Consider the following 21,636-nt stretch of genomic DNA (forward strand, 5'->3'; position numbering starts at 1 on the left):
ACTCAACTTTACAGCCGACCTGACACTATAGCCTGACACCAGACAAGAGAACAGTTGAGACACACATAATTGTGTCACGCACACAGACAAATGTGCTGTGATTAAGGAGAGGTAGAGACAGTGTGTGTGTGAGAGAGGGTACACTCTTAGAAAAAATTGTTCCAAAAGGGTTCTCCGGCTGTCCCCACAGAAGCACCCTTTTTGGTTCCAGGTAGAACCCTTTTTGGTTGAAGGGAAAACTATTTTGGGTTCCATGTAGAACCCTCTGGGGAAAAGGTTCTACATGGAACCCAAAAGGGTTCTCCTTGGGGACAGCCAAAGAACCCTTTTAGGTTCTAGATAGCACCTTTTGTAGAGAGATGGAATATAGTAGCAGGTTTTCACTGAGTCCCTTTGATCACACCTGTCACTAAGGGGTTTGTCACACAGTCTCTACATGGGAATGCACAGTGCAATTGTTACAGGAAAGCACTTGAGCTGATGTGGCTCAGCAATCTGCTCATATGCAGAGAGCTGGGGTCTGCTTGCTGTCAAACTGTGCATGTGTGTTCGGGTCACCCGGGCTTATCCAAAAAGCTGGCACAAGAAAATACATTAAGGACTATGACATTGAGACCCACCCACCACCCCCCTGCTCAGTCCCCCCCACACACACTCACACAAACACATAACACACTTCATACACTCACACAATGCAACACTGTTTTGCTGCTAGCATATGGGATCCAGGCTCCTATTGGATTTTGAGGGTGGTATTATAACAGTTATACCAATAATTTCACATTCCTGACAGGAAGATAAATGCCCCGGTGGTGTTAAGACAATACTCCCACCCACTTCAGCTTCTGTTTCCCCACCACAATCAATACTGTATCGAGCTGATGATGAATTGTACATTAATAAGATATGATGTTGCCAGTAAAGAGGTAGTGTTTTATAGCAAGTTATTGTTCAAAGCTACAATATAAAATACTGTAGCTAAACGTTACAATGGGGATATTTACTATATTCAGTATTTACCTTCAGTTTACTAGAGGAGTTGATGAAGAACACTTTTACAGCAAAAACCTGAGGAAGAGCTGCAGTGGAAGGGAAATGGTTAAATGATTGAACTGGAAGTATTTTAAAGGGTCAGGTTGGAAACGTAGTCAGCACACCGCGGGGTGAACATGTTAATTGTCATGTCATGGTGTGGGATTATTTAAAATACTCTCACTATGCGAAAAGCATCAATATCAGGGGATATCTTGATCTATATATATCTGGATATGTGACATTTTATTAGATATAAGGAGTAAACATGCTCCAGATACACATGTCCTTAATTGTATATATTGAGCTAGGATATTCTCCGTAATGGGACAGTTTCTACATACATCTAATCCGGACCTCAGAAATCTCCCTGCTGCCGAATGAGTCCAGGGAGGTACCTGGGGTGAGATCCCTTCAAGACATGCCCCTGATGCGTGTACACACGCTTACATATTTGTAGACTATTTTAACTCCGGAAAGAGTATGTGTCAACATGCTGACATATCTAAGACTTTATACTTAGGCATGAACGAATCCATGTATTTTAAGAAATGTACCACGAGTCATTACCTGATCATTTATGGATCCGTATTTTTTTTTTAAATCTTAATTTCAATAGATATCCTTAAATGATCTGTAATATTCATCCTCGTATGTCTGATCGAAAATGGGCTAAATCCGACGCATTATCAATGTCCAGCGCCCAAATTATTTTACCTTTTCAGGCGCCGAAAATCATTGTGCTTCTTCACATGAAGGTGACATAACTGAGCATACATTTCCACTACAAGGCATGGAAAAGCAAACATATTTAATCCAAAGCACATCTATGCTATTTCTGCAACTCCAGAGCTCCATCTCCTCTAACTGAAGCAAATTGTAGAGATTTTTTTTCTATTGATAATGTAAAATTAACAGCCAAACAGAAAGGCTCATGTGAAGGTGAAAGTACAGAGGAACTTCTGGATGCAATTAAAGGATGCAATTAAAGACTTTAAGTCCGGGAAAACTCCAGGGTTGGATGGCATACCAGTCGAGGTATACCAAACCTTTTTTTGATATACTCAGAGGACCGTTATTAGTATGTTTTAACCACTCCTATGTAAATGGTAGATTATCAGACACTCAAGAAGATGGTCTGATTTCATTATTACTGAAACAGGATACAAGTGGAAAATATAAAGATCCAGTCCATAAAAAAAATTGCCGGCCCCTTACACTTCAGTGTTGTGATGCAAAATTTCTAGCAAAATGTATAGCGCATAGAATTAAAAAGGTATTGTCGGACATTATTCATTCTAATCAGACAGGTTTTTTACATGGGTGATACATTGGAGATAATATAAGGCAAGTACTGGAAACAATAGAACACCATGAAAAATCTGGGAAACCAGGCCTACTATTCATGGTAGACTTCGAAAAGGCATTTGATAAAGTACGACTGGGGTTTATATATTTGCCTACGCCTAGCGAACAGTTTTTTAAATTATATGAGAAAAAAATATTCCATTTTATTTGGAACGGCAAGCCAGACAAAATTAAACAGGCCTATTTATATAATGAATATGAATTAGGAGGACAGAAATTACTAAATATTAAAGCATTAGACCTATCACTAAAAGCTTCATTCATACAAAAATTATACTTAAATCCGAACTGGTTCTCTAACAAACTAGTAAGATTGTCTCACCCAATGTTCAAGAAGGGACTTTTTCCCTTTATTCAGATTACAAACCCTCACTTTCAGGTATTTGAAAAGGAAATCATCTCCCAAATATCACTATTTCTAAAACAAGCCATAGAAAGTTGGTTGCAATATCAATTTAATCCTCCAGAAATGACAGAACAAATATTGCAAAAAATATTGTGTTTAAACTCAAATATACTAATTGATAAAAAACCGTTCTTCTTTGGAGGGAGTTAAAAGTCCGTGTTGCCCAGCGACAGCCCCAAAACATCACTGCTCTAGAGGAGATCTGCATGGAGGAATGGGCCAAAATATCAGCAACAGTGTGTGAAAACCTTGTGAAGACTTACAGAAAACGTTTGACCTGTGTCATTGCCAACAAAGGGTATATAACATATTCTGATGCAACGAATTCTGATGCATTTCTGAGTTTTCAGCATATGCTCAATAATTTGTCAAATATGAAATCCATATTATTCTTTCATGCACAAATCATTTTAGGATTCCTTCCGGATATCATACATGGTATGACCAGTTGTTGACTCATTAGATATCCTGAGATAGGCCTATGTGGAAATCATATTTTCTCTATATGATGACAAATACTGACAGTAGGCCTTCATAGTATATTTTCTCAGCATATACAGTGGAGAGAACAAGTATTTGATACACTGCCGATTTTGCAGGTTTTCCTACTTACAAAGCTTGTAGAGGTCTGTAATTTTTATCATAGGTACACTTCAACTGTGAGAGACGGAATCTAAAACAAAAATCCAGAAAATCACATTGTATGATTTTTAAGTAATTAATTTGCATTTTATTGCATGACATAAGTATTTGATCACCTACCAACCAGTAAGAATTCCGGCTCTCACAGACCTGTTAGTTTTTCTTTAAGAAGCCCTCCTGTTCTCCACTCATTACCTGTATTAACTGCAACAGTTGTTGCCTTCTCACCAAGCTGCTTGCCTATTGTTCTGTAGCCCATCCCAGCCTTGAGCAGGTCTACAATTTTATCCCTGATGTCCTTACACAGCTCTCTGGTCTTGGCCATTGTGGAGAGGTTGGAGTCTGTTTGATTGAGTGTGTGGACAGGTGTCTTTTATACAGGTAATGAGTTCAAACAGGTGCAGTTAATACAGGTAATGAGTGGAAAACAGGAGGGCTTCTTAAAGAAAAACTAACAGGTCTGTGAGAGCCGGAATTCTTACTGGTTGGTAGGTGATCAAATACTTATGTCATGCAATAAAATGCAAATTAATTACTTAAAAATCATACAATGTGATTTTCTGGATTTTTGTTTTAGATTCCGTCTCTCACAGTTGAAGTGTACCTATGATAAAAATTACAGACCTCTACAAGCTTTGTAAGTAGGAAAACCTGCAAAATCGGCAGTGTATCAAATACTTGTTCTCCCCACTGTATATGCTGAGAAAATATACTATGAAGGCCTACTGTCAGTATTTGTCATCATATAGAGAAAATATGATTTCCACATAGGCCTATCTCAGGATATCTAATGAGTCAACAACTGGTCATACCATGTATGATATCCGGAAGGAATCCTAAAATGATTTGTGCATGAAAGAATAATATGGATTTCATATTTGACAAATTATTGAGCATATGCTGAAAACTCAGAAATGCATCAGAATTCGTCCTTATTTTCAGCATATCAAAAAGTATATCAATATCCGGATATGAACCTCAGCCAAGAGAAGCATATCTGGAATCAATATAGTTTAATATCTTGAATGTGCTGAGAAAATACAGATATGCGATGTATACAGTCAGTATTTGTCAACATGAAGAGAGAAAATTGGATGTCACATTATCTCATGATATTGAATGAGTCCATATCCGGCCATCGGAAATGTCCATGTGTGATATTCGGAGTAATCCCAATATCATACTGTATATCGAAAAGACACATCTGGATTCAGCATTTGTCAGGATATGGTGCAAATCCACAAAACTCAAAATATGCACTGGAAATGGTCTGTATTTTCTAGAATATCAAAAATGTGTCATGTAAAGATATCCCCTGATATGGACAGTTTTCGCCCCCAGTGTCTATGAAGAAGTAGGGTTTCAGATGTTTTCGGAAGATGAGCAGGGACTCTACTGTCCTACCTTCAGGGGAAAGCTGTTTCCACCATTGGGGTGCCAGGACAGAGAAGAGCTTTGACTGGGCTGAGCAGGAGCTGCCCTCCTGTAGGGGTGGGAGGACCAAGAGACCAGAGGGGGCAAAATGGAGTACTCGAGTTGAGGTGTAGGGTTTGAGCATAGCCTGAAGGTAGGGAGAGGCAGTTCCTCTTGCTGCTCCGTAGGGAAGTACCATGGTATTGTAGTGGATGCGCGCTTCGACTGGAAGCCAGTGGAGCATGCAGAGGAGCGGGGTGACATGGGAGAACTTGGGAAGGTTGAATACAAGGTGGGCTGCAGCGTTCTGGATACATTTCAGGGGTTTGATGGTACAAGCAGGGAGCCCAGCCAACAGCGAGTTGCAATAGTCCAGACGGGAGATGACAAGTGCCTGGATTAGGGCATGCGCGGCTTCCGGTGTGAGGTCTGCTCGTACTCTACGGATGTTGTAGAGCATGAACCTGCAGGAGCGAATCACAGCTTTGATGTTTGCAGAGAACCACAGGGTGTTGTCCAGGTTCACCCCAAGGTTCTTTGCACTCTGGTAGGGGGACACCGTAGAGTTGTCTACTGTGATGGAGAGGTCTTGGAGCGGGCAGGCCTTCCCCGGGAGGAAGAGCAGCTCCGTCTTGTTGAGGTTGAGCTTGAGATGATGGACCGACATCAAAGATGAGATTTCTGCCAGGCACACAGAGATGCATGTCGCCACCTGGGTGTCAGAAGGGGGGAAGGAGAAAAGGAGTTGAGTGTCATCAGCATAGCAATGATAGATACACTATGTGAGTATATGATGGAGCTGAGTGACTTGGTGTATAGAGAGAAGATGAGAGGGCCTAGAACCGAGCCCTGGGGGACACCAGTAGTGAGAGTATGTGGTGCAGACACAGATCCTCTACACGTCACCTGGTATGAGCAGCCTACCAGGTAGGATGCAATCCAAGAGTGTGCAGAGCCTGAGACGCCCAGCCCTGAGAGGGTGGAGAGGAGGATCTGATTGTTAACTGCGTCAAAGGCAGCGGATAGATCTAGGAGGATGAGAACAGAGGAGAGAGAGTCAGCTTTGGCAGTGCGGACAGCCTCAGTGACACAGAGGAGAGCAGTCTCGGTTGAGTGACCCATCTTGAAGACTGACTGATTAAGGTCAAGAAGATTGTTGCGAGAGAGTTGGTCAGAGTCAGTAGGCTCAAGTGTTTTGGAAAGAAAAGAAAGAAGGGATACCGGCCTGTAGTTTTTGACGTCAGAGGGGTCGAGTGTTAGTTCTTAGCTCAACATCTGTGGAGACAAATCACCAATATCACCACACTGGCAGCCAATCACGTCACCCCTGACACTCACTTGGAGCCATTCAGTGTTGTTGTTTATGTATGTAGCTAATGGGTTAAGCTGTAGCATTAGCAATGTTTTTCAAAAATAGATTTTTGTAAATTCTTACAATGATTCTGAATATGACATTGAGGAATCAGATTCTGACAGTGACAGTGAGGAGCTTCCCCCCAACCTTATGGCCATTGAGAACCCTGAATCTGAGGACCCCTTCCCCACCAACAAAGTCCCAGGTCCCTCTGAAGATGCTGGTGGTGATGGAGGCACACCAACAGTGGGTGAAGTACAGGAGGTCTGCGGTAGCTGGAAGGCCTCCAGACATTTCACCCCTCCTGGCACTGCTGTTGGCTTTGATGCGTCCCAGTCTGGAGTGCAAAGCCCCTTGCCATCTCTCTCTGAGGCGTCAAGCTGTTTCTGACAGAGGAGCTGGTGGGAGACATAGTGGAGGAGACCAATCGCTATGGCTTGGAGCTACAGGAGAAGAGAGAGCCTCAGGGAAGGTGGACCACATGACAGGAGAGAGAAAGATCAAATCAGACTGTGCTTGACCATAATTGCAAAATGGGGGCAGTAGATAAGGCGGACATGATGAACAGCTTTGTGGCATGCCCCCGGAAAACCACCAAGTGGTATAATAATATATGTGACCAAACACCTCTTTTCAGTCTTATGTTGCAAAATTTGAAATTGTGTTGTTTACATTGGATAAAAGTACAGACTCAGAGCTACAAAATGATATATCATACACTGCAGTTCAGGAACAAAGTGAAAGTAATTCTGCTTTGAAAGTTGATAAATTTGTAACCCCACTTTTGAGAAAATGGCCCTTGAATGGCCCACTCTTCAGCCATTCAGCATCGTTCCTACCATCTTAAGCCTTTGCCCCCCCCCCCCCCCCCCCCCGGCTAACTTGATGGGTCATGTAATCATCTGGTGAAGTGGAATCTTTTGTTTAGACATGTAGCTAGCTAGCTAGCTAGACAATGACCCATAAACCGAAACCATACAGTACTAGACATACAAACAGATTGTCATAGCTAGCCACCATGCATGAAATGCTGTAGTATGAATCTGCAGGTAAAATCTAACCAACTAGGTTCAATGTTATCTAGCTACCTAACATTAGGCTATAACTAGCAATGCAAATGGATTTCTGAAATACAAATAATATTACTACACAGATCATGCATTTAGCGTTAGCTAGCTAGCCAGCCAGCTAACGTCAGCTAGCTAGCTAACAGTACGCTTTAACTTGCAATGAAAATGACTTTCTGACAAAATTAGAAATGTATAAAATCTGAAAATGTAGCTAGAGTCTTACCCGTATAAATGGATGAACGCTTCATGGCAGACTGGAACCCCTTTAACTAAGACGTCTTGTGTCGTTTCCGTTTTGTTTGTACAGCTTGCTTGGCCCATTGTGTAAGGTCACTCCGGTTCATTGCACATTGACCATGTGCAATGCCATAAAAATCATCAGATCTTTCTATCTCTCTGTCAGGTATGCAATCAAACGCATTAATTTTCTCCTTCTCGTACTCTGCTTCCACCGGGCATTCCACTGATTTCAAAGCTCAGTCAACTTCTTCAGTGACAACAACACTGTTGACCGCCGTATCTTCCCCATCACTGTCATCAGAAGACTACAATGTCTGGTTCAATGAAAATGTTTTTACCTAAGTCAGGGATTTCCTCATCATCTGATTCATTTTCAGAGTCAGAGAGAGTCCTCCAGAAAGTAGCCCATCACAACCTTTTCCCACTGATCTCTGTCGATAGCCCCTGCTAAATTCAGGGCAGCAATGTTGAGAGCAGTAGCAACACTTTTGCAGTTCTTCATGTCTACTATATCTTTCAAAAAGGCTGTGGTAGCAAGGATTATCTACACATGTTATAGACAGAAGCATGCTACAGGGCAGACCAATCAGAACTCATCTCTCGGCATGTCCAGCCCATCCATTATCTCAGCCAATCATGGCTAGCGGGAAGGTTCCTGTATTTTCCAGTGGCTAAACCAACTAGGCTTGTAATTTAACAATTTTATTCATTTTTACAGATGGCATACAAGTTTGTTATTAAGGCAGATGAAAGTTCACATGTTCCAGAAGGCATTTCAGCCAGAAAACGCATAAAAATAAAATAAAATAAATAAAAGTTCAAATGCCTCTCATGTGAAGTAGTGACATGTGACATATGCCTAGCTTCCTGAAACGGGTCACATATTTTTACTGCACAAGGTTTTTTGTAATTGCACATATAGTTAATGTACAAATCAAATACAGTTCCATTATGCAATTATATTGACAATATCTCACCCACCTCCCCACTCCCTCATCATCCCCTCCACTCCCTCACCCTTCCTACTCCCTCTTCAAACAGTATGTTGCAAAATATGTCTCGTTCCAGTTATGATGTTGGCAAGGTATGTTCAATACTGTGTGTGTGTGGTTTCTGAAAGTACAGAATAAAGAGGAATTATTAGTAATTAGAATCAAATATCAGGATAGCAATAAAACAATATTACAAGTAACATAATAACTGAAGAGCTCCACAAGGGCTCCACAAGGGGGCAGAGCTATGCAGGCCAAATGAGTACACAGGCCAAATGCAATGGTCATGATAAGGCCAGGGCAGCTGATCATGGCTAGAAGGGATCCAGCTTTAGTCAAATTAACATCAGAGTTGACTTTTCGTAGCAGGTTAGGAGAACTTACGCAGCAGGTTAGGATAATTAACGTAGCAGGTTAGGAGAATGAGGTTAAGGTTAGGAATAGGGTTAGGGTTAGCTTAAATGCTAATTCTACGTTTGACGTTAATTTGACAAAAGCTGGATCCCTTCTAGCCATGACCAGGGCAACTTCAAAAGATACAACACAAGCTAATACTTATTTGACGCCATTAGCATTAGTATTGTTTTACAGAACTAAATGTAACAACATAACCACAATTGAGTATAACACCATAAAGGTTATGAAATCAGTACCTCGAGGAATACACACAAAATACATTATGCTCCATACATAAATATGGTGTGCTACAGTATAAATACACTACATTACCAAAATTATGTGGACACCTGCTCGTCGAAAATTTATTTCCAAAATCATGGGCATTAATACGGAGTTGGTCCCCCCCTTGCTGCTATAACAGCCTCCACTCTTCTGTGAAGGCTTTCCAGTAGATGTTGGAACATTGCTGCGGGGACTTGCTTCCATTCAGCCACAAGAGCATTAGTGAGGCCAGGCACTGATGTTGGGTGATTAGGCCTGGATCGCAGTCAGTGTTCCAATTCAATCGAAAGGTGTTCAATGGGGTTGAGATCATGGCTCTGTGCAGGCTAGTCAAGTTCTTCCACACCGATCTCGACATACCATTTCTGTATGCACCTCGCTTTGTGCATGGGGGCATTGTTATGCTGAAACAGGAAAGGGCCTTCCTCAAACTGTTGCCACAAAGTTGGAAGCACAGAAGCGTCTAGAATGTCATTTTATGCTGTAGCGTTAAGATTTCCCTTCACTGGAACTAAGGGGCCTAGTCCGAACCATGAAAAACAGCCTAAGACCATTATTCCTCCTCCACCAAACTTTACAGATGGCACTATGCATTGGGGCAGGTAGCGTTCTCCGGGCATATGTCAAACCCAGATCCATCTGTCGGACTGCCAGATGGTGAAGCGTGATTCATCACTCCAGAGAACATGTTTCCACTGCTCCAGAGTCCAATGGCGGCAAACTTTACACCACACCACTCCAGCTGACGCTTGGCATTGCGCATGGTCATCTTAGGCTTGTGTGCAGCTGCTCGGCCATGGAAACCCATTTAATGAATCTCCCGACGAACAGTTATTGTGCTGACGTTGCTTCCAGAGGCAGTTTGGAACTCTGTATTGAGATTTGCAACCAAGGACAGCACTTGGCGGTCCCGTTCTGTGAGCTTGTGTGGCCTACCACTTTGCGGTTCAGCCGTTGTTGCTCCTAGACGTTTCCACTTCACTATAACAGCACTTGCAGTTGACCGGGGCAGCTCTAGCAGGGCAGGAATTTGACAAACTGACTTGTTGGAAAGGTGGCATCTTATGACGGTGCCACGTTGAAAGTCACTGAGCTCTTCAGTAAGGCCATTCTACTGCCAATGTTTGTTAATGGAGATTGCATGGCTGTGTGCTCGATTTTACACACCTGTCAGCAACGGGGTGTGGCTGAGATAGCCGAATCCATTATTTTGAAGGAGTGTCTACATACTTTTGTATATATAGTATAACACGATATAGAGAAACTCTGGACTCCTGCGCTTGACTCCTTCTTTCACACCTCGTCACACCCTGTGCCACCACCGTGATGACCAGATGCTCTCGGATTATGAGAGAACATGTAGTAAGATGAAGAGAGAGCAGCTAGAGTATTTGATTTCTGTATATATTGTTGTCTTTGTGGCTTTTTCTGTGCATCAGAGCTTCCAGTTTGTTTGTGTCTGCATCATGTGTGTGGGTGTTTGTATGTACAGATGCTATTAAAAATGAATCACACATTAGCTTTGCTAACCTTGCTTATGCAAATAATCATGCTCTGCTCACAATTACTGTACTTTCAAAGCGTACTGGACCAGAGAAAATGAGGGGAGGGGGAGAACGTGAGATATAGGAAAATAGAAAGATGGAGGGAGTAAGAGAATGTGATAGAGGAAGAAAGAGGTGAAGATCATGCAGAAGAAAGATAGAGAGAGAGATGTGGCTATAGAGAGAGAGAGACAGAGGGGGAAGCAGGAGGGAGGAAAATAAATAGAGAGAGGAACAGAGAGGGCAGGATTGGAGGTGAGTAAAATAGATAGATAGAAAGAGAGAGAGAGAGAGAAAGAGAGGAGATTGTAAATTCATCCCTCCTGCTTGTCAGTGGATCAATATCTTGCAGGGTGGGCAGAGCAGAGCAGGACTTGGCCAGGCAGGGAGAGGCAGAGCATGCCTCTATAGAGACTGAACACAGAACACAGGGCTGGGCAGGAGCAGAGGAAAGGAGAGAAGTCTTAGTCATTCTCCCTCTTTTCCTCCTCTCTCTCTCTCTCTTTATTCCCTCTCCTCTTCACCCTAAAAGCATTTGAGGGTCATTTTTGACACTCCAACCTCAACTAGGCGGTCTCAAAGATAATGTGTTTACATGTGTTATTAACGTTGAGTGTGTAAGTCACTGACTTTATCTCTCTGTCTCTGTCTCTCTGTGTAGGAGCTGTGATTTGGAGATGAATGGGAAGGTGGGAGGTAGAGGACCTGTGAGTTCACCCAACGACATGAACTGCAACTCCAACAGCATCACCATGGTATCAGACCTATCCTCCCCAGAGTCTCAGACCCAGTCTCAGCCCTTCACACCCCGGGTCAGTACACACACACACACATACACTCAAGCATGCCCGCACGCAAGCACTCCCGCACACACATACACACACCTCACGACACCGTTACACCTCACTACACCACACACCACATCATGGTTTCATGACAGATTCAGTGATACAAAGAGGTGCATTTTGTTCTCTCATCTTCCCTCTGCCCCTTTCTCCTTCCCTCGTTTCCTCTCCAGGCATCTCGTACTCCAAAGAAAGCTGCGATGTTTGGGAAGCGTTCTAACTCCATGAGGAGGAACCCTAAAGCTGTAGTAGCTAAGCAGGGCTGGCTATACAAACAGGTAATTCAGCTCTATACACTATACTGCATCAGCATGATGCACTTTCCCTTATGCTTAGTGGTATAAGGGTTTTAGGCTCGGTTTCTGTATAAGAACTTTGTGTCAACTGCTGTTGTAAAAAGGGCTCTATAAATAAATGGGATTGATTGATAGACAAATGCCCCACAATACCCCATAAATATCTCATAACTAGGACCAGATAAACTCTTCTTCCAGTATTGTCATTATTCTCTACATGTTTCAGTTCAATATTCCTTGTCTCTCCCATTTGTTTTGATCCAGTGTGTTTCAGACACTTACTTTGTTTTGGTCCAGTGTTGCTTTCCCTCTCACGTTGTTTAGGTCTCATAGAATTTTTCTTCCTGTCTTTTACATAGCGCATTATTTTTCACAATGTTTAAGTCAAGTTTCTGTGTTCCCCCTGAAGTTGTTTGGTCCAGTCTAAACTGTTGTGTCTACTCTCTGGAGTCCCATCCATTTCAGTGTGTGTTTTTAGTCCCCTTGTCTGTCTCTCCCTTTAGGCCAGTCAAACCCATCTCAATGTGTGTTATTCTCTCTGTCTCTCTCTGTCTCACTGTAGGCCAGCAGTGGAGTGAAACAGTGGAACAAGAGATGGTTTGTCCTGACTGACCGATGCCTCTTCTACTACAAAGGTAGGTTACTGTCATAGCGTTGCCGTCTTACTTTTAGTTCTCTTTTATTTTTTTGATAACCCATCGCCACCCTTCATCTGAGGACATCTTTATAATTACGCTTTATTTTATTGCATTTTATTGTATGCTTTAGTCAGAATGGTTTTTTCCTTCTTTCTTGACATACTGTTTCTCTTCTCTTGTCAACAGATACGGTAAGTTAGCTTAATGGTATACATGTGTTTCTGTGGTAGTGTGCTCTGTTATTTTGCCAGCAGGTAGAAACCACAGTAACTGACAGATCCGGTTATTCAACCATGTGTTGGCTACGTCCCAATATACTGTATCTTGTTTTCTGAGTGTTTAAAAAAAAAAAAAGACTGGTCAATCTTATCCAACAATCTCTGCTATGCAGATAGGTATCCACATATACATACATGGGGTTGACTTAACATAATATTTACATTCATATTTTACAGTATGTATAAATTTTCTATCTAACCTTTATTTGATCCAGGAAGTTCCACGACATGGGTAGCGTCTCAGCTGACATTATATTCCCTATATAGAGCCCTTTTAAACAGAGCCCTTAGTGGCTAGAATCTCTTTTTCAATGGAAACCTGGCCAAGACACCTCACTACACCTGCTACTTCTGTCTCTCTCTCAGAGTCCTACTCTGTGGATTTGTTTGCTTGTATCTGCTTTGGAAACTGGAAAGCTTTGATCCCTCCTTGGCTTGGTTGTACTGTCATGGGCTGGTGTCACATTTAAAACGGCCCCCTTGTTTGTGTTTTTTACCTTAGCTACATGATGTCATGTCAGTGTGTTCTGTTGGCAGAGTAGAGGGCCGTGTGTTATGTGCATGTCACCAATATGTCAAGAGGACTGTTGACTTGTTCAAGGTGCTTTAATACCACACAGCTACGCAAGTCATATTCTCCTAAGTGTCTCTACTCTCCTCCATGCCAAGTCCCTGAGTCTTTGTGGTCTTCATCTGTCATCTTCTGAGCCACAGCCAGGAGTGGAGAATAAACAATGTGGCATTTGAATATATCACACTGCTTGAGGTATCTTCTTCAAGTTTGATGTACGAGCTAAGTGTGTGTGGGTTTATGTGTGGCTCTGTGTACATATGGAAGTGTGAGAGGGTCATTGTAGTATGTATTGAGAAATGTTTTACAAAAGACATGAGTACATTGGGCTATGTAAACAATCTATTGATGGACATTCAACGCACGCACGCACACACACACACACACACACACACACACAGACACACACACACCTTATACAGCACAGTCTCTCCATCAGGGCAGCGGTGAATGTGACTCAATTTGATTGCACACTACTCTAGAAGTAGACATTCTGAGAGTGTCGAGGTTGTCTCTGTCTCCTAATGTGACAGATGTTAAAGTCTGTAATTCCCCTGGTCCACCTGCAGCCCTCTGCTCCCAATACAACCCATGGCAAATAGAAGGGGAGAATAGTGACTTACAAGATGAAAAAGAAAGAAGATGATGATTGTCTTTCCCCCTTCCCCTCTCTTTCTCTCTCTCTCTCTCGATGTCCCTGAAGGTATAGAGATTTTTTTCAATTTTCTGTCGGCAATGTATGAAGGGAAAGGGGATACCTAGTCAGTTGCACAACTGAATGCATTCAATTGAAATGTGTCTTCAGCATTTAACCCAACCCCTCTGAATCAGGGGTGTCTTAGTGCCACAGTGTATTGCTCATGAGAAACTCTCTCTACTATTATTGCAGAATAGACAACACTCCTTCTCCAGCACCAAAAAGTCTAATGACATTCAGCGATTGCCCTTAGGTCTACACTTTTGTAGCTTGAATTAATTGATGCGTCTTGCTGACAAATTCACCTTTTTTGTCAAAAGGAAAGTTGGGACACCTGAAAAGGGGCTGAAATATGGGACGCAAATACAGCTGTGTTTGTCCTGAGCTCATCGAACTGTTTCAAGTTCGGTAGCGGGCTGGACCCAGTTGATAATGTTGCAAGTTCGCTAGCGGGCTGGTCCCAATCGATACAATGTTGCAAATTTGCTGGCGAAAGATCAAGACAGACAGATGGAAAGGCTGACAGGCAGAGTAGAGAGATGAACACGATTGAAAGACCCTGAACACTGAATGATAGAGAGGCGGGGGGATTGTTTAATTTGGAATAAGCTTTTATTTTAATATTTACCACTGTAGTAGTACAAAATAGCATTTTAAACAAATAGGTGACAAGCTAGATCCCTACAATGTCTCATTGAAGATAACCTTTCTGGACTAAAACCTAATTATGATAAATGTACAATATTGCGTATTGGATCTTTAAAAAATACAACTTTTACATTACCCTGGAGTTTACCTATGAAATGGGCTGATGGTGAAGTAGACATACTTGGTATTTATATCACAAAACAAATAAATGAGCACAATGATTTTCAATAGAAAACTAGTAAAAAATAGACAAGATCCTGCAACCATGGAGAGGTAAATACCTATCTATTTATGGAAAATTGCCCTGACTTACTCCTTAGTCATATGTCCAGTTTACTCACTTACTTATGGCGCTGCCTACTCCTGATTATTCATTTTTCAAACCATATGAGCAAAAAATAATTCGCTTTATCTGGGATGCTAAACCAGACAAGATAAAGCGTGCCTATCTATATAATGAATATGAATTGGTTGGGTTGAGATTATTAAATATAAAAGCACTAAACCTCTCTCTAAAAGCATAACTTATCCAAAGTTTTACTTGAACCCTAAATGGTTCTCAAGTAGATTAATAAGAAAAGCTCATCCATTGTTTAAAAATTGCCTTTTTGCCTTTGTGCAGATTGCCATGTCTCATTTTCAATCAATTGAAAATGAAACTTTTTTCAAAGTATCTCTCTTTTTCAAACAAGCATTGCAGAGCTGGCTACAATTTCATACCCCTGAAAAGATAGAACAAATATTACAACAAAAATTATGGCTGAACTCAAATGTGCTGGTTGATAAAATACCTGTATTTATGGAAAATATGTTTGAAAAGGGTATTTTGTTTTTAATTGATATTGTAAATTGGAATGGCAGAGTTGTGTTTTTCATGGAGTTATCAGAATTGTATGGGAAGGTCTGCTCAATCCAAGATTACAACCAATTGATTACAGCATTACCCCAAAAATTGAGGTCTGGTCTGTCTGCCCAATATAAAGGATCAAAACTGGCGGAGGAATAAAAATAGCATAAATAGGAAAGTATACCAGTTTCATTTGAGGACCAGGATGCTGTGCCATACAGATTACAAAATAGTTGGGAAGAGTTTTTTGATGTACCGATTCCATGGTACAGGGTGTACGAGTTGATATATAAAACAAAGCAAGATTCAAGAATTCTTGCCACCAACAAAATGTTGAATATTTGGGACATACAATCATCACAGCTCTTCAGATTTTGTTGTGAGGATACAGAATCAATAGACCATTTGTTTTGGTATTGCCCTCAGGTAGCCTGTTTCTGGTCTCAGGTTCAGGAATGGCTGAAAATGCATAACATTGATCTAAAATTGACCCTAGAAATAGTATTGTTGCGAGATCTGGAGAGACCAGATATATGGTGCGTAGAAATCCGAAGAGGGTGGCCAGCGGAGATGGTGGAATTATTTTATTTTTCTCAGGGGCAGCTGTTGGGGAACTGTGGGGGGGATCTTGGAGGGCTGGTGGCCTGGCGGTTGGGAGCTTTGGCCAGTGGCTGATGGGTTGCTGGTTCGGGTCCCCGTTTTTGACGTTATGGGAGATCTGTCGACGTGCCCTTGAGCGGGGCGTTGACCCTGGTTGCTTCTGTGGGTCGCTCTGGATGGGAGTCTGTTAGATGACTAATGTGATGTAGATGTTGAGCTGCTTCACTGCAAGTAGATTGTATGTTTTAAATATTCAATATAAAAAAAATATTTAAAAAATAATAATAAACAAATTGGTGAATGGTTAAATTAGAGACCCCCCAAAGTTGGACTTTTGTTGCATTTAGGGGAGCTTATGTGTGTGTGAGCCACCCTTGTTTCTAGGAAATCATACACAAAAGGTATCATTTGTCCAAATATTTAGGAACAGGTCATCATTTCATAGAGTCTGTGAAGGAAGAAACCACATAGAAAAAGTGGTTTCCCCTAGTCAAATTAATGTATTGAATTAGAGGTTTCATGATGCTTGCATCTAAACCAAAGTTGTTAATTTTAAGATTGTTTTGTACTTGTTTAAGATTGTTTTGTACTTGTACGTCAGTTGGAGTCTCTATAAGCTTCAATATGAGGTCCTAAACCTAGCATGAAAGTCATCCTTGTAGCTGTGTGGGCTAATATAGTCAAAATGTGTTTGCCTTGGGGTAAATTGAGCCCATTGTTGAGCCAATAGCAAGTTGAGCAAATTGAAGTGATTTCTTCCCAGGCGTAATGCAAGGCATTATCGCTGGCATTAGGTAACAACAGGGTCTGGCCTATGTTAAAAGTGTTTAAAAAAGTACAAAGTGTTTGTTATGCCAAGAAACCACTTTTTTTGGACAGCTATGTTTTCAAAACTGTAATGTTTACATTAATTCTGATTATTATTTCCTGAAATATACACTGAGTGTACAAAACATTAGGAACACCTTCCTAATATTGAGTTGCACCCCCTTTTGCCAATGAGCTAAGATAAGTAGTGGATTTGCCTAGCAGTGATTTATAGATGGCCTGGAGCCAGTGGGTTTGGCGACGAATATGTAGTGAGGACCAGCCAACAAGAGCGTACAGGTCACAGTGGTGGGTAGTATATGGGGCTTTGGCGACAAAACGGATGGCACTGTGATAGACTACATCCAATTTGCTGAGTAGAGTGTTGGAGGCTATTTTGTAAATTACATTGCCGAAGTCAAGGATCGGTAGGATAGTCAGTTTTACGAGGGCATGTTTGGCAGCATAAGTGAAGGAGGCTTTGTTGCGAAATAGGAAGCCGATTCTAGATTTAACTTTGGATTGGAGATGCTTAATGTGAGTCTGGAAGGAGAGTTTACAGTCTAACCAGACACCTAGGTATTTGTAGTTGTCCACATACTCTAGGTCAGACCCGTCGAGAGTAGTGATTCTAGTCGGGTGGGCGGGTGCCAGCAGCATTTGATTGAAGAGCATGCATTTAGTTTTACTTGTGTTTAAGAGCAGTTGGAGGCTACAGAAGGAGTGTTGTATGGCATTGAAGCTTGTTTGGAGGTTTGTTAACACAGTGTCCAATGAAGGGCCAGATGTATACAAAATGGTGTCGTCTGCGTAGAGGTGGATCTGAGAATCACCAGCAGCAAGAGCGACATCATTGATATACACAGAGAAAAGAGTCGGCCCAAGAATTGAACCCTGTGGCACCCCCATAGAGACTGCCATAGGTCCAGACAACAGGCCCTCCGATTTGACACATTTAACTCTATCTGAGAAGTAGTTGGTGAACCAGGCGAGGCAGTAATTTGAGAAACCAAGGCTATTTAGTCTGCCAATAAGAATGCGGTGGTTGACAGAGTCGAAAGCCGTAGCAAAATGCTTATTGAAATTCGCGATTGGTGATAGTGTTTCCTAGCCTCAGTGCAGTGGGCAGCTGGGAGGAGGTGCTCTTATTCTCCATGGACTTTACAGTGTCCCAAAACCTTTTGAAGTTAGTGCTATAGGATGCACATTTCTGTTTGAAAAAGCTTGCCTTTGCTTTCCTAACTGCTTGTGTATATTGGTTCCTAACTTCCCTGAAAAGTTGCATATCTCGGGGGCTATTCGATGCTAATGCAGTACGACACAGGATGTTTTTGTGCTGGTCAAGGGCAGTCAAGTCTGAGTAGAACCAGGGGCTATATCTGTTCTTAGTTCTGAATTTTTTGAATGGGGCATGCTTATTTAAGATTGAGAGGTAAGCACTTTTAAAGAACAACCAGGCATCCTCTACTGACAGAATGAGATCGATATCCATCCAGGATACATGGACCAGGTCAATTAGGAAGGCCTGCTCGCTAAAGTGTTTTAGGGAGTGTTTGACAGTGATGAGGGGTGGTCGTTTGACCGCGGACCCGTTACGGACGCAGGCAATAAGGCAGTGATCGCTGAGATCCTGGTTGAAGACAGCTGAGGTGTATTTAGAGGGTAAGTTAGTCAGGATGATATCTATAAGGGTGCCCATGTTTACGGATGTAGGGTTGTACCTTGTAGGTTCCTTGATAATTTGTGTGAGATTGAGGGCATCTAGTTTAGATTGTAGGATGGCCGGGGTGTTAAGCATATCACAGTTTAGGTCACCAAGCAGTACGAACTCTGGGGATACATGGGGGGCAATCAATTCACATATGGTGTCCAGGGCACAGCTGGGGGCTGAGGGGTGTCTGTAGCAAGCGGCAACAGTGAGAGACTTATTTCTGGAAAGGTGGATTTTTAGAAGTAGGAGCTCAAACTGTTTGAGCACAGACCTGGATAGTATGATAGAGCTCTGCAGGCTATCTCTACAGTAGATTGCAACTCCACCCCCTTTGGCAGTTCTATCTAGACTGAAAATGTTGTAGTTGGGGATGGAAATATCTGAATTTTTGGTGGCCTTCGTAAGCCAGGATTCAGACACTGCTAGAAAATCAGGGTTGGTGGAGTGTGCTAACGCAGTGAATAACTCAAACTTAGGGAGGAGGCTTCTGATGTTAACATGCAAAAAAACGAATGCTTTTACGGTTACAGAAATCAACAAATGATAGCTCCTGGGGAGTAGGAGTGATACTGGGGGCTGCAGGGGTTAACCTCTACATCACCAGAGGAACAGAGGAGGACTAGAATAAGGATACGGCTAAAGGCTTTAAGAACTGGTCTTCTAGTGCGTTGGGTACAGAGAGTAAAGGGGGCAGATTTCCGGGCATTGTAGAATAGATTCAGGGCATTATGTACAGACAAGGATATGGAAGGATATGAGTACAGTGGAGGTAAACCTAAGCGTTGGGTAACAATGAAAGAGATAGCATCACTGGATGCACCGATTGAGCCGGTCTCCGCGTGTATGGGGGGTGGAACAAAGGAGCTATTTGAGGCAGTTTTAGAGGGACTTGGGGCTTTACAGTGAAATTGTATAATAAGAACTAACTGGAACAGCAATTTGCAAGGCATATTGACATGGGAGAGAGGCATAAAGCAATCACAGGTGTTATTCGAGAGAGCTAAGACAACAACTGGTAACGGCGATGAAAGTTTGGGCTGAGGCTAAACAGATGAACAGGACAGGGTACCGTGTAAAGGAACAGTCCAGCAGGCATCAGCTGTGCAGCTGAGTGATCATAAGGTCCAGTGAACAGCAATATGTGAGTCCGAGAGCAGTTTGAATTGGTGCTACAGCACAGGCTAGCAGGAAGCACGGCTGTTGTTTGCGTGTGCTAGCGGGCCGGGGCTAGCAGATGGATCTTCGTGGTCTTCGCAACGGGAAGCCTGTTGAAACCACAGACGATTACGTCGGCAGACCAGTCGTGATGGATCGGCGGGGCTCCGTGTCGACTCTAGGAGGTCCCGTCTGGTTGACAGAGAGGTAGATAGCCGGGAGATGGGCCTGACTCGAGGCTAGCTCAAGGCTGATTAGCCAACAACAACATTAATTTGGTTGCAGCTAGCTAGTTGCGATGATCAGGAGTTAAAGGTCCAGTGATTCAGTGATTCCGGCAGAAAAACCGATAGGTCGATAACGCGCTGTGCAGACAGTGCAGACTGGCCGATAATAGTCCAGGCTAGAGCTGGCTGGTAGGTAGTGCAGGCCACGGACAATGGTGAAAAACCGCTAATGGTGGCTAATAGCAAGTAGCTAGTTAGCTGGCTACTCCCGTCCGGTAGACAGAGAGGTAGATAGCCGGGATATGGGCCTGGCTCGAGGCTAGCTCAAGGCTAACTGGTGCTTGCTTCGGGGAAAGTGGTGATATGCCAACAGCAATGTCCATTCGGTTGCGGCTAGCTAGTTGCGATCCAGTGTTAATGTCCAGTGATTCAGTTATTCCGGCAGAAAATCCAATGTTCTGGGTGAAAACCGCTAACGGTGGCTAATAGCAAGTAGCTAGTTAGCTGGCTAGCTAGTTTCAACTGGAGATTCTAGATAAAAGGTAAGTCAATAATAGAATCCATTCCACATTGAGTGAGGCGGGTTGCAGGAAAGTATATTTAGTAGAAGGAGGAAAAGTGTGATAGGAAAATATGTACGAAAAATATAAAAAATACAATAATTTACACGGACACACACAGAGTACACGACCGCACTGCTACGCCATCTTAGATCTATTATGTATTATGTGTATGTACATATCTTTGTTAGAAAGAATATTATATTTCCCTTAACGGAGTGATGCTGAATGAAAAGGATGGCTCAACCTTCCCCACTCTACCCTATTGAAACCACTCAAACACGTCTTCCTAGTCCTGAGAGAGAGTGAACTCCAGGTTCTTTGGGTTAAAAGTGATTTTGTTAGTGGATCTACCTGTATTCTGTGAGCTACAGGATGCAACTAGGCCAGGTTTTAATTCCCATTTTGCCCTGTAGTTAACCTCCATTCCCTACCCGGTACACACAGATGCAAATCCGACCTGAATAAGGATGTCTTCAAAGCAAAGCAGAGAAATAAAATGATAAGAATAGAATAGAACAGTCAGAAAACGCCCCCACAGGAATTGGAGCTTAGCAGCTTCTAAGAATCTTTCATATTGAAATGTTCCGGCTGTTCTGTGATTCAATAGCTCAGTGTGAAGCGACGGTCAATTTTCCAAATTCACATTCAACAATATTCACAACTGGCCCCGAGCCCTGTTCGCTTTTCTATCATTTCTCCATTTCCTTTCCTTTCCTTTTCTTCCCCCTTCTCTCCTTCTGGTCACAGTGATTCTTCTCTCTGTATTTCACACACGTCTGATGGGATGTTTTCGTCTCCCTCCCTTTTCTCCCAGCTGTGGAAAAAAGAGAGGGAGGAAGGGAGCATGTGTGACTTACTGCCACGATCACCATGCCAGCAAGGAGAGAGGGCCGAGAAATGGCCAGAAAGATGCAAAGGTCTTTTGTTTTTGGGACTTGGGGGTGACATTGTCAAAGCATGCCAGCTGTCTTGGCCAGTAGTTCATCTGTACAAGGAGATTAGGAGTGTGTA

The 21,636-nt window shown here is 42.5% G+C and overlaps 1 protein-coding gene across 2 annotated transcripts in view; it reads left to right on the forward strand.

The window, feature by feature from the left end:
- The window catches only part of plekha6 (pleckstrin homology domain containing, family A member 6), a 104,576-nt gene that overhangs the window by 22,114 nt on the left and 60,826 nt on the right, over nucleotides 1–21,636 (forward strand). For both annotated transcript variants that reach the window (XM_084173440.1, XM_084173441.1), the window contains exons 3-5: nucleotides 11,404–11,554; nucleotides 11,761–11,865; nucleotides 12,446–12,518. In XM_084173440.1, coding sequence (XP_084029566.1) covers nucleotides 11,404–11,554; nucleotides 11,761–11,865; nucleotides 12,446–12,518 — 329 coding nt within the window. The remainder of the gene's footprint in view (nucleotides 1–11,403; nucleotides 11,555–11,760; nucleotides 11,866–12,445; nucleotides 12,519–21,636) is intronic.

Source organism: Coregonus lavaretus, assembly GCF_964263955.1.
Source record: "Coregonus lavaretus genome assembly, chromosome: 12".
NCBI lineage: Eukaryota > Metazoa > Chordata > Actinopteri > Salmoniformes > Salmonidae > Coregonus > Coregonus lavaretus.